Source organism: Mus caroli, unplaced genomic scaffold (genome assembly GCF_978045245.1).
Source record: "Mus caroli unplaced genomic scaffold, Mus_caroli_1 scaffold_11, whole genome shotgun sequence".
In the NCBI taxonomy this organism is placed as follows: domain Eukaryota; kingdom Metazoa; phylum Chordata; class Mammalia; order Rodentia; family Muridae; genus Mus; species Mus caroli.
The window spans coordinates 6,432,486-6,446,486 of NW_028227266.1; the positions used below are offsets into that span (position 1 = coordinate 6,432,486).

General features: G+C 38.2%; 1 protein-coding gene across 5 annotated transcripts in view; it reads right to left on the bottom strand.

Annotated features, from left to right (window-relative positions):
- Cntn5 (contactin 5) overlaps nt 1-14,001 on the bottom strand; it is a 1,232,986-nt gene that overhangs the window by 35,690 nt on the left and 1,183,295 nt on the right. For all 5 annotated transcript variants that reach the window (XM_021171282.3, XM_029481828.2, XM_029481826.2 and 2 more), the window contains 2 exons: nt 9,705-9,775; nt 8,460-8,694 (listed from right to left, as the gene is read on the bottom strand). In XM_021171282.3, the coding sequence (XP_021026941.1) occupies nt 8,460-8,694; nt 9,705-9,775 (306 nt within the window). The remainder of the gene's footprint in view (nt 1-8,459; nt 8,695-9,704; nt 9,776-14,001) is intronic.

The following is a 14,001-nucleotide window of genomic DNA, read 5'->3' on the forward strand; positions in this document are numbered from 1 at the left end:
CACAGTTCTAAGGAACACCTTTCTAAAGGCATTATGAAGGGTCTGGGATAAGTATAATCATTGTCTGAAATCTATCTTTAGCTATGAGAATGTAGTTGCATATCTATCTGTATGACTGTGACTATTATAATTTACAGATACCAGTCCCATGCCTAGAATATAACTATGTAATCCCAATAATGGAAAAATAAAATCTGGATGATCAAAGTTCAAGATTGAACACACAGCAAGTTCTTGGCCAGCTTGTTATATAACAGATCCATCTCTAAGCAAGCAAGCAAGCAAACAAACAAATAAACCCACCCCCAAATTTATCCATTGCTGTGAAATAAGTCTATAAAAGACTTTTTCAAACATTTATATTTGTAGGAAGCAGTGGTTTGGTAAATCTTGTGTTAGAATTCCCATGCTAGGACTGGAGAGCTGACGTTTTGGTGAAGTGCATGGACTGCTTGAGGAGGATCTGAGTTTGGTTCTCAGTACCTAAACCAGCTTACTCACAGCTCCCCATAATTCTAGCCCCAGGAAGTCTGACACCTTCCTCTGGATTCCTTAAGTACCATGTGCCCATGTGCGTGTGCACACACACACATACACAGACACACACACACACAGACACACACACACACACAGAGACACACACACTGATACACACACACAGACACACACACAGACAAGCACACACATGAGAGAGGGAGTGAATCTCCCCCTACTACCTCTCCCACATATACACTTAAAAATAAATCTAAAACAATACTCCACATGCTATAATTGAACCAATTCAAAAGTACTTTGGTAAATTTATTTGATTTTTCACACACAAGTTAACATTGATGCCTGTACTGCATCAATTGTGGTTCCTCATTCGGATAACCACTAAACATCCTTTCTATTTGCTTTGTAAGTCTTGTGCTTCATACTACTTTAGAATGTATTCTTCATCTATTAATTCTTTTCTTAAAAGAGAAGAGTTTCTATCTCATTCTAGAACCACCACTAGCAGATGTGTGGTAGATTTGTTAAGCTGTTTAACAGGAGTTTAACTTTTCACTTCTGTTGTTAAAGAAAGGGGATGCTGGCAGTTTAGAGGCACACAGGACCAGGTCATTCTGGTTTGGGTAGGAGTCATTTCAGAGCAGCCATTCTGCCACTGTGTCAGTTCTCAGAATGAATGCATTGCAGTGATTCACATGCCAAATGCTTTCTATCTGCTTTTATATTACTGAGGCAATTACCTCTTTGTCAGAGAAGACTGCAGAGGGATAAATAATTTCTGAAGCAGAAAAACACATGGTTGGTGGCAGCCTTCTATCGCTCTTTATCTCTGGAGAGAAGTTATTTCCCTGTTAGCTTTCACGAGCACTAGACACATTTAAATATATCTCAAATTGGAAAATTAAATGTAAAACATAGAATATTGAAAAAGAACACAAGAGATGGTTAGCAACTGCTTCCTAAACAAGAACTTTAATTTCACTGACAAACTTCGAGGATTTTAAATTCAGGTCAAACCCCATCATGATGAGTCACAGAAGCTGCTGCGGGGCTGTGGCCAGTCATTTCACTTGAATGAGCACTGACAAGGTGCCTTAAATCAGTTCACCTTCTAGATCAAAACAACATCTACAGTCCATCCACGGTGACCTGAACCAGAGTTTCAGAATGGAAAAAAGCAAACCCTCAGCCAGGTTATTCCAAACTATGTAGTGCTTATTGCTGAGTGGACAAAGTGTTCATCTGCAGACCAGAATAACTGACTAGATAGCAGAACTGACTGGATTCCAGAGGGCTGGCATCTCCTGTTCTGTCTGGAAGTCCACTGCAATTACGTGAGAGAGCATCTCCATAGAGAGACTTTGAGAAAATCGCCTGCACCAGAAGTCAGGAGTACATGCTCAGCAAGCTTGTGGTATTTTAGCAAATTGATGTAAGACAATGTGTCAATTTCATTTATTCTACAAAATTAAAATTTTCTAGACTTTTTTGGGGGGGGAAATGTTGCTTTATTCAAAGTTCTGCTTCCAAAAGTGCACCTTCACTGTTTTAAATTTGTTAATGACTTGCTCTCATTTTCTCTTCTGTGTCTCATATATATGTGTAGTGTGTATGTATTGTGTATTGTGTATGTATGTAGGTGCACATTTGTATAAGGGTCTGAGGTTGTTATCAGAAATTTGCCTCTATCATTTTTTAAACTTACAATTTGAGGCAGAGACTCTCAATTGAACCCAGAGCTTGCCCTGGCTGCCATCTTGCTCCAGAGATATTCTGCCTCTATCCTCAATGACTAGAATTACAGCTATTTATGTTCATTCTAGAGATTTGGACTGTGGCCTTCTTCTCCAGTAGCAAGCTCTTTAACCTCTGATCTACCTTCTTAGTCCATCACTCACTAGTCATAATTGATCCTTTCTTCTAAATACTTATTTATTTACTATATATGAGTGTTCTGTTTCATGTACACCAGAAGAGGGAGTCTGTAATTCCATTACAGGTGGTTGTGAGCCACCATGTGGTTGCTGGCAATTGAACTCAGACCTCTGAAAGAGCAACCAGTGTGCTTAACAACTGAGCCATCTCTTCAGCACCACTCATAGCCAACTCTTTATGAAAAGGATTTACTACTATGTTCCCAGACTTGTTATTTCCAGATATGTATTAAGTCACTCTTTAATACTATTAAATATTATGTAATTACTTTTCAAAGAGGGGTAGGGGGATGATGAAAGCCATCACATCTGCTAAATGGTAGAAGGATGGTTGGAATCCAGGTAGAAACTCTGTTTCCATGATGCTGTTGGTATACTTGGCTATACACATATGATATCTGCCCTTGTTTTCCAAAAGTGCTTCAGTTTTCTATGTGTATGTGCTCATGGCATATGTGATTAAATGTATGCATGTGTCATGTGGATGGGTATAGAGCCCCAAGTTGAGGGGGGGGGGTTCCTGTATTCCTTTCCATCTTATGCTTTTCATTGGGTCATCATGTGTATGTGTAAGTACATGGTGTGTGAGTGTGTGTGTGTGTGTGTGTGTGTTTGCACACGCGCACATTCACACTGATAGTAGAGGGCAACTTCTGAGAACTGGTTCTCCCTTTCCACATTTGTATTGGATATCAAACTCAGGTCACCAGGCTTGCTCTGAAAGTGATTTTATCTGCTGGTCATCGCATAGTCCAATCCACATTAATTTTTGAGATAGGATTTACACTGAATTTGAAGCTCACCAATTGGTTAGATTGGCTACCCAGTGAGACCCAGGGATTCTTCTGTCTCTACATCCCCAGTGTGACAACTGTAGATATATGCCATCATGTTTGACCTTTATGTGGGTGCTGACAATCTGAACTCAGGTCCTCATTCATGGGTGGTAGGTACCTTATCAATTGAGCCACCATCTCTATTTCTGCCTTGGGTCTTGCTTTCTTCCACTGCCTTTTAACTACTAACCCTTTTCACATTTTGATATTGGAATCCTGACTTGAGCCCTCTACTTTTAAGTGTTTTCAGAAACTACAGAAAGCTAGAGACTACCTATTGGACTCTGCTATAGGCATATGCAATAGCCTTCATTCTTATTGCATGGAATTCTTGGTAACTTTGAACCAAGTTGTACAAGGCTCCTGATAGGCCATGTCATGATTAAGCATTTTCCAAACTCACCCTTGTATATCACAAGATTTAAACAAAAGCAAAAACATTGTCTACTCTTGACTTGAACTCAAGTAATTTGATGAAAGTTCAGGATCTAATTTGTACAATTACACTATGTTCTGTCTGTAGACAGAGAAGTGGAAAGCTCTTATTCTCTTGTTTAGGATGAGATGTAGTCTGTGGATAGCTCTTCTACTCTAGTTTGGGGACAGTAATGTCATGGACACACTCATTGATAGATTTCAGAACCAGTTAGATTAAAATTGGGAACAGAATTATCATGAATATAAATTTAGATGATATATGTGTGTTAAGTGAACCAGCAGCTGGAGTGCTCCTAGTGATTTGGGGGGATGTGCTTGTAATCTATTGATTGTACATCTGACTTCCCAGGAAGGTTAGTGGCAGCATTAATCAAAGGGGACTCTAATAAACTTGGTGGAAGAAGGGTTATGGTTTCATTAGTTAAAATTCAGTTGAAGACAGCTGCCGTTGAATATTTATAGTCACTAATCCAAATGGATCACCCAGCACCGTCAGGCAGTTATTCCTTGTATTTTATAACTAATATACCAAATGATTAATTTCTGACTTTACATAAATCCCATTGAGCTCAGTTTCAGCTAAGAGCTGATCTGGAGAATGGCACCTTGTGAGCACTGGGCTTTCGTTTGAGCCTTGGTTGCTCTGTTTTTAAGGGATAACTGCAAATCAGTTTCTTCAGGTGATGAGAGAATTCTGGACTTTAATAAAAACAAGAGCCATGAAATTCACCTGAAGAGGCAAAAGCCCCAAATACTAGAAAAAACTTAATAACATTAAAATAAATGTTTTAATCTGTGATTAAAGACCATGGAATGAATTTCTTTTCCTAATGGATCTAATTGGATGCTCAGTCTCTTCTTACCCAGACTTTGAGTAATGAGAAGCTAAGAACAAATAGATTTGTGTTGTATTTTGAAATATTTCTCAAATTACAAAAAAAAATGTGTATTTTTATCTTGAACAGAAATCACTTTAAAGACAGTTTTACTAAGCCTTTGGCTATTGTTTGTTATTATTTTTAATTTAATTCATTTTAAAATTGTGAGTATACAGGTATTTTTTAGTGGGGGGGTTGTGCATCTGAGTGTAGTACCCAAGGAGACCAGAGGTCCTCTAAACCCTGAGTTACAGGAAGTTGTCAGCTATCTGATGTGGGTTCAATCTGAAAAATAAGCTCGGGTCCTCGGTAAGAAGAGTCCATGCTTCTCACTGCTGAGTGATCTCTCTGTCCTCCCAGTAATTGTTAATAGGTCAGGCTGGCCGCCAATTTTTAATCCTCTTTCCTCAAGTTCTGGGAGTATAGGCATGTGCAGCCTCATCCAACTTTACCATGCAATTTAATATCAACGGCATCAGAACTCTGCAATTCTTTAAAAAAATATAACTTTGCTTCTAAAATAAGATTGTATCATATCTTAAAGATCAATAGTAGAAGCAGGGTTAAGGATACACAATTCTTCCTTGGTTTCAATGTTGGAAGAGTGATTTATATATAAGATCCCTGTGGAAAGCTTGGCAGGCAAATTGATCTCCAGGCTCATGTCAGTGGCCATTTAGCACTATCAGAACCTTGCTACTTCCACTACGAAAATACTGAAAGGTCCCAAAGGCTCAAAGGTGTTAACTGGAACATCCCTGATTGTACTTGAGAGAAACAGTTAATCTCCAAAGTGTGGGAGTCAATTCAACCCTCAAGTAATTTAGGTAAAATCAATAAAATTGATTCCTTTTAATGGGTCAAATATAGGTGAAACTTTGATTTCAATGACATAATTCTCATTTGCACTCCTGTAGACTTTCTTGAGAGAAAACCAAAAAAAAAAAAAAAAAAAAAAAAGCATTAGAGGAATGCACACACCCACATATAGATAAGTAGTTTTGCTTCGGATAGTCTCACTACAGAGCCTAGGTGGGCTATGAACCCATGATCCTTCTGGCCTAGAGTCTTGACTGGTGGCATTACATCTTTGAAATGGTCACTCTTGTTCAAACAAAACCATTTGCCAAGTGGTTAAAATACAGTGCAGGTTATTCCACTTTCAATTACATAATAAATGCTGACCTGCTATTATTATTTCATTGCAGTAATTATTTAAAAGAATATTTCAGAATAGAGAGCAAACACATGGAAATTTAACTTTTGCATTATGAGCATTCCAGATGTGTTCTACTTCTCTGTTATGTAAAAGGAGGTTAGACAAGTTACTTAAGATCACAGTGTGGCTGCACATGAAGTTAGCTGGCTCTTCCAGCCGTTTGTTTTGCTCTTTTTTTGACAGGTGTGATTTAAAGATGCAAACTATCAGGCAAAATTTTGTCATTTTTTTGTCCAATTTTGTAAATTTAATTCATGATAAAATTCAGAGCTTGCAATCAGAGGAAAGTTAGCTTGTTCATATTGAACAACTGGCATCTTTCATTGTCAAATAAAGTATTACAGTGAAATATTTTATAGCAACAGCATCAGTGTCTTTGAAAGGAAGTATGAATGTTTTTATCTAACTGGAAAGAAAAAGTGCCAAAGTCAAGCGATTTCAAGTTTAAAGACACATAGACCAAAAATGATAAAGAAAAGAAAGAAAGAAAGAAAGAAAGAAAGAAAGAAAGAAAGAAAGAAAGAGAGAAAGAGAGAAGAGAGAGAGAAAGAAAAAAGAAGGAAAGAAAGAAAATAAAAGAAAAAGGGAATGCAGAAGACTGCTATAATTTAATTTCAAAGCTAAAGTAAAAAAAATGTATAAAATTATGCTATAAAAGGCAACCCTGACACTACAAACAAGGCATCTTTTCAAATCTGTGACTCACTGTGAGCTCTGCTGCCATGTGCTTGGTAATTACTTTGAAGGAAATTTAAAATAATAGTGCTGTGTACTTTCTGGCAAGATACACACTACCAAACAGCTGTTTGGAGTAAAAAATCATATATATGTCCATATTCTCAATAAGATATTTAAAAGGAAAAGCTTTATTTCCTTGTTATTATTTGTAGACTTGTTTTATTTACTTATTTTTTGTTTGTTTGTTTGTTTGTTTGACAAGGTTTCTCTGTATATCCCTGGCTGTCTTGGAACTCACTCTGTAGGCCAGTCTGGCCTCGAACTCTGTAGACATACATATAGGTGTGTGGGTATATGTGCTTGAGTTTAGAACAGAAGAAAGAATCAGATCCCTTGAAGCTAGAGCTAGGGTTTCAGGGGCTTGTGAGCCATCAGAGGTGGGCCATCTGTAAAAGCAGGATGCTCTCTTAAACTGGTAATCCATTTCTCCAGGCCCAATGCATATGCTGTGATTCCTATACTGTAGGGGAGGTGGTAGAAAGCCCAGAGGTACCACTTACTGTATACTCCACAAGTCTGTCTTTAGTAATATGGATCTGGGTATACTTCTCAGACTCCCCAAGACTCAGTCTTCTGAAAAGTAGACTTGGGCTTCAAATTATGACCTCAAACTCATTTTAAAGGGTTAAATTAGATAAGTCTCTCCCTTTCTTTCTCTTTCTCTCTCCCCCTCTTTCATTCCCTCTCCCTCTCCCTTTTCTCTCCCTATTCTCCTTCCTCCCTACCTCCCTCTTTCTCTGTCCCTCCCCCTCCCCCTTGCACTTATACATACACACACACAGAGAAAGCATGACTGTATCTAACACAATCTGAAGTAGTAAGTACATGAAAATCTCAGGGGAACGCCTTTAGTTTTTTACTTGATTCTACACCTTCCTAGCTAATTGTTTCCTTAGAATAAAGTTTTGCTCAGCTTCACAGCTTCGCCCCGAATTACAAAGGTGCATGGCAGCTTTTATTTGAAAGTGTATCTTATATAAATCAAGTGCTACCTTTGTTTTTCTACATTCAAATGACCTTATTTATTTCTTCCCATGAAGCTCCCAGCACCAAACCAATTAGAAATTCTTCTGAGCTATTCACATAGGCATGAATGAATCACCCAGCTCAGTTAGTGTCGATCTTGCTTATATGAAAGGTCAAACAGCTATTGCCTTTGTGCAATATTTTCTTTTGAATTATTCTTATATTTTTACTTTAGCAGGTCCATTGAATTCTCCACATGAATAGGAGTAGGAAGAAAGCTAAGATCTTCCTCACTATCTTTTTCCGAAGATTGCAATTTTGTATTTAAGCTTAAAGAGACTTAGGACCTTGACAGCAGAAGTTGATTTTGTGGTTTAGCTGCAGTACCTATAAAGACTTTCTGTTTTTCAGTTCGTTCTTTGGAAAGTGAGCACACTTACTCTCTAGATTCTACCCCAGGCAGGTATGTAAGAGAAGAATGAGCTCATTCCTTCATGACCATGCGCTATAGGAACATCAAGGACTAATGCATTTAATTCTTGAGATTTAATTAAGAGATGCTTAACCTTTCACAGGCTCCTTTGCTTTTCTGCTCTTCAGTTTTACTTTCTTTTTAGTTTCATTTGTTCAAGAACACACACATACACCCACACACGATAAAATAACCAGAGAAAATATTATACACTATATAGATTACTGATGTTATTCACATGATGGAATATGCTGGTCATATATTATTAGTGAACAAAAAACATAAATCAACATATGCAGAGTAAGTTTTTAAAATGATGAATTTGGGGAAAGTCTCACTAGCTGCATCTAACAAGTATAATGGGATTATGAGTGAGATTTTCAATCTTAGGCTAACTGGTATTTTCCAAAACATGCACACCATATCTCATTAAATGACAAAATACAATATTGACATATAAAATGGATGGATAAAGACACTGACCTCCCTCAGCTGAACAGATGACTACAATCTGGCTGAAAGGCCCATCACCTTTATTATTATAAACACCAACTTTGACCTCAAAAGGTGTGAGAGGAGGGACACTTTCATCTCGGTAAATGAACTTGGACGCCTCGGAAGACGTAACCATTTTCTCCTTCCAGCCACGCGTTCCATTAGGTCTGAATGCCACTATGTAGCCGAAGCCTTCCCCATTCTGAAACTCTTCTGATACTGGCTAAAGAAGGATAACACAGTTAATAATCCACAAAATAACTGGCTGAAGAACACTATCCTCTTAATGCTTAGCTTTGCAAAGTTACAGAGAACTATGGGGAAAAGTCTCAGAATTGTTTATAGACTGAAAGCTAAGACAACACATGCACTTTGGCTTTAGAGATACAAGATAAAAATGGAATTTTTTCTGTTGGTATCTAAGGAAACACACAAAAATATTGGAAACTCATGAGGTGAAAAAAATGTACTCCAATTAGTCATGTATATGAGCTGAATATCTGTGGACTCTATTGTAGAGCTGAGCATGCTAGAGAAAGCTGTCATGATTAGGATGCAAGCCTGGCATCTCTAGTTAATGCTCTGCAGAGTGGTCTGCAGATTAAATTAAAGAGGTTAATGTGTGACTGATCTTCAGTGTTCTTTTCTTCAGTGTCTGTGGTTTCCTAATTGGAAAAACAAGGAAACAAACGTCCATCCTGGACTGTCAATTTTTTAAAGTTCTCATGCTACATATGGCTTACATTTAAATTTACTTAAACATTTCAATGACATATTACAGATGGAAGTAAATATATTGAAAAGCCAATGGTGTGAAGTCACCAGCCCCTGAGTAGCAGAGTGTACAAAGCATTGTAGATAGCCAGAAATTATGTGGTAAGTGACCTTTTTAACTTGAATTCCAATTTAAAGAAAAACTATGTTCTGAGTAAAGGAAGAGATAAAATCTATTAAATGAAGTTCATAGAAGAGGATCAACAGAGGTCAGATGTTGGGAAATAAGTACCCTGGCAGAAATACGGAGAAAAGACATATGGTTTTACTTATGAAAGGAATGGGTCTGGGTAAGGATGAGGGGAATTTTCCTGGGCCATGGTCATCTGAGTAGTAGATTTCCATACTGCTTCTTCATTCAGACAGAAACATCTAGTCTTATACCAGGACATGTTCTCCATGCATAGCCTTAGCATCTAAGCAAACAACCCATTCTGATACTTGTAAAGACATTTTTACCTCCCAGGCAATGACCAACTCATGCCTTCTTCCACTTCTTCCACTCACGTTGCTGGGTGCCGTCTTTGGAACTGTGGATAAAATGCATGAAGGCTGAATAAAATGAATACATGTGTAATTTCCCTAACCTCAGCCCATTACCACCTGAATTAAATTTGGTAGAACTTGTAAATTAGTCAAATATTTGCTTTAAGATAGATTTATCATATTACTATTGAGGCAAAATATAGTATAGATACCTTGCTTTCTGGGACAGCTTGGTAATATATATATATATATATATATATATATATATATACACACACACATATATATTCACTTTATATCTATAATATTTATTATATATTATATATTACTTGATATTTATAATATATAATATAAATAAATCATAACTAACACCAAAGCTAAGATAATTCACTGATGATTGAGCAAATTTTACTCTTTAAATTACTCTTAATTCTTCTCTTTGCCACTGTTTTATTTCTTCTTATAATCCTTGCATCTGCTAAGGTTCTGGAAAATTCTCCAGGTCCATAGCAGCATTATTTCAGGAAGCTCCAGTGTAAGGAAGGCATACCCACAATACTTAAGAGGATGCACTTAAATGAAGAAGCAACTGTCAATATCAATCTTTCTGCCACTGCAAATACAGACTCACTTGGTGCAAGGTCTATAAATAAATAGTGATTAAAAGAATAAACCTGTCAGAGAAATAAACTTCCCCTTCACTGCACCAAACTACAAAATCTACAGCTGAATGAAAATATGTTCAAATGAAGGGCAGTTAAATGAAGAAAACTATTAAAAGAAATAATTTCCAGGCTCTGTACCTGCATTGGCAATTTTATACTTCAGTCTTGCCTTTGTATCCCAGCATGTACTTAAGATAATATTGATATTCACATAAACACTAAATCTACTACTATACGTTACTTTGGAATGAAAAGCTGTTAATTACTAGTGTAGATTTTTTATACAACATTTTATATACTATGAAAAACCTGAAGCCCAATATATTGTAGTACTAGAAAGATAAAATACAGAATTCTTGGACCAGGAAAGTAGGTAAGAAAAGCCTGTGGATATATAAGGATCTACACTAAAATCAATAACTTTTGTGCAACCAGGCTTGGGCTGATTGGCCTTGGATTTCTCCTAAGACATAATTCTTCTCTTGTTCAAATACTTGCTAACATTATTACTACCAGACTATACAAAGGTTAGCAGCTGTGCATGAATTTCTTTGACAGCCACATGCATTCTGCAGGTTATTCATCTATCAAGTTCATTGATGTGAATTCCATCAGAAGTATCTGCAATTTGCTTTTACCTTGTTATAAGAGAGTACACGGGTTCAATGAAGAAGAGAAAAAGTATTCAGACAATAGTTAATATGTCCTAGTTAATATGAAATCAAGGAAATCACTTATTAACGTACATATTTAAAAGCTTGTTTTGAATTTTTCTTCTACAGTTTCATGCATGCATATGGTTCATTCTGATTGCAATAATCCCATGGACTCTGGTTTGAGGCCTACCCCTCCTAATCATTCTTCTTACAATTCCTTTTTAAAGATTATTTTTCTTTCTGAGATTCACTGAATTTTGACAGGATAATTTTTGTGATCATGTCAGAGACTGGTGTGCTCCTCAGTGGGCACACACATCATTGGGGATTTTAATTCTTGCTACTCTAGAAACCTGAGACACATCCATGTGCTGCAGCATGTTTCCTAAGACAGTCTGTGTGACATTGACTGTGATGTTAAATTTGTTTATTTTCTGGGCAACAGTGTATGTAAAGCTAACAGTAGGGGTACTTGTAAAGACAATACATGCATTCCTATGCTAGTTAAATTCATGTCTCCTCCATTCAAGCTAGAGTTATCCAAGAAGCAGATATGCAATTGAGAAAATGCCTCCATCAGGCTGGCCTGTAGCCAAGTCTGTGGGGTTGAATACTGATTGATATGGGGGAGAGGCAGCCCACTGAGTGTGTGCCAATCCTGGAAGGTTGTGCTGGCTTGTCTAAGAAAGCATGCAGACACTATTGCATATGCTAGCAAGATTTTGCTGAAAGGACCCTGTTATAGTTGTCTCTTGTAAGGCTATGCCAGTGCCTGGCAAATACAGAAGTGGATGCTCATTGTCATCTATTGGGTGGAACACAGGACCCCCAATGGAGAAGCTAAAGAAAGTACTCAAGGAGCTGAAGGGGGTCTGCAGTCCTATAGGTGGAACAACAATATGAACTAACCAGAACCCCCGGAGCTCACGTCTCTAGCTGCATATGTAGCAGAAGATGGCCTAGTCAGCCATCATTGGGAAGAGAAGCCCCTTGGTCTTGAAAAATTTATATGCCCCAATACAGGGGAACACCAGAGCCAAGAAGTGGGAGTGGGTAGGTAGGGGAGTGGGGGTGGAGGAGTTATAGGGGACTTTCAGGATAGTATTTGAAATGTAAATGAAGAAAATATCTAGCCCCACAAGAGGAGAGGTATTCCCCTCCCACTCCCGGAGGGCTCTGACTGCCTGAGCAGGTGAGGGGGCCATCTTGTGTCCCAGGTCCCTCAGGGACCAGTCTGCGCAGGTCAGCTCACAGACTGCGGAGGGTGAGCAAGCAGACTGCAGAAGTGAAACAGCTTATGGGACAGGCAGAAGCAACAGCTTCTGGGACAGACCCTGTTTTGGCTTCAGACATCTGGGCACCTTTCCCTGCCAGAGGAGAGGTGGCTGGCTGGGAGGGCTCCGACCTCCAGAGCAGGTGAGAGAGAGCCATCTTATGTCTCAGGTCCCTCTGAAACCAGTCTGTGAAGGTGCAGACTGTGAAGGTGCTTCCAGACTGCAGAGGCAGCACATCTTCTGGGACAGACCCTGTTTCAGGCCTTCATCTTCAGCCAGGAGGCAGGTCTGCAGCTTGCCTGCAAGAGGAGAGCTTGCCTGTAGAGTGGACTCTGACCACTGAGACTCAGGAGAGAGCTGGAAACCCAGGACTGCTGATAGAAGATATCAGAATCACAGGAGGAACAAGCTCCAACCAGAGACAACTATAACAACTAACGCCAGAGATTACCAGATGGCGAAAGGCAAACTTAAGAATCTTACTAACAGAAACTAAGACAGCTCACCATAATAAGAACCCAGCACTCCCACTTAGCCAGTCCTCTATACCCTAACACACCTGAAAAGCAAGACTCAGATTTAAAATTATATCTCATGATGCTGGTAGAGGACTTTAAGAAGGGCACGAATAACTCACTTAAAGAAATACAGGAGAACACTGCTCAACAAGTAGAAGTCCTTAAAGAAATACAGGAAAACACAACCAAACAGGAGATGGAATTGAACAAAACCATCCAAGACCTAAAAAGAGAAGTAGAAACAAAAAGAAAATCCAAAGTAAGACAACCCTGGAGATAGAAACCCTAGGAAAGAAATCAGGAGCCAAAGATGCAAGCATCAGCAACAGAATACAAGAGATTGAAGAGAGACTCTCAGGTGCAGAAGATTCCATAGAGAATATGGGCACAACAATCAAAGAAAATGCAGAATACAAAAAGATTCAAACTCAAAACATCCAGGAAATCCAGGACACAATGAAAAGACCAAACCTACAGATAATAGGAATAGATGCAAATGAAGAATTTCAACTTAAAGGGAGAGCAAATATCTTCAACAAAATCATGGAAGAAAACATCCCAAACCTAAAGAAAGAGATGCCCATGAACATACAAGAAGCCTACAGAACTCCAAAATGACTGGACCAGAAAAGAAATTCCTCCCAACACCTAATAATCAGAACAACAAATGCATTAAATAAAGATAGAATGTTAAAAGCAGTAAGGGAAAAAGGTCAAGTAACAAATAAAGGCAGGGCTATCAGAATTATACCAGACTTCTCACCAGAGACTATGAAAGCCAGAAGATCCTGGACAGATGTTATGCAGACCCAAAGAGAACACAAATGCCAGCTCAGGCTACTATACCCAGCAAAACTCTCAATTACCATAGATGGAGAAACCAAAGTATTCCATGATAAAACCAAATTCACACAATATCTGTCCACGAATCCAGCCCTTCAAAGGATAATACAGGGAAAACATCAACACAGGACAGAAACTACACTGTAGAAAAAGGAAGAAAGTAATCCTTCAACAAACATAAAAAGAAGAAAGCTACAAGAACAGAATCCCAATTTTAACAACAAAAATAACAGGAAGCAACAATTAGTTTTCTTTAATTTTTCTTAACATCAATGGACTCAATTCCCCAATAAAAAGACATAGACTAATAATAG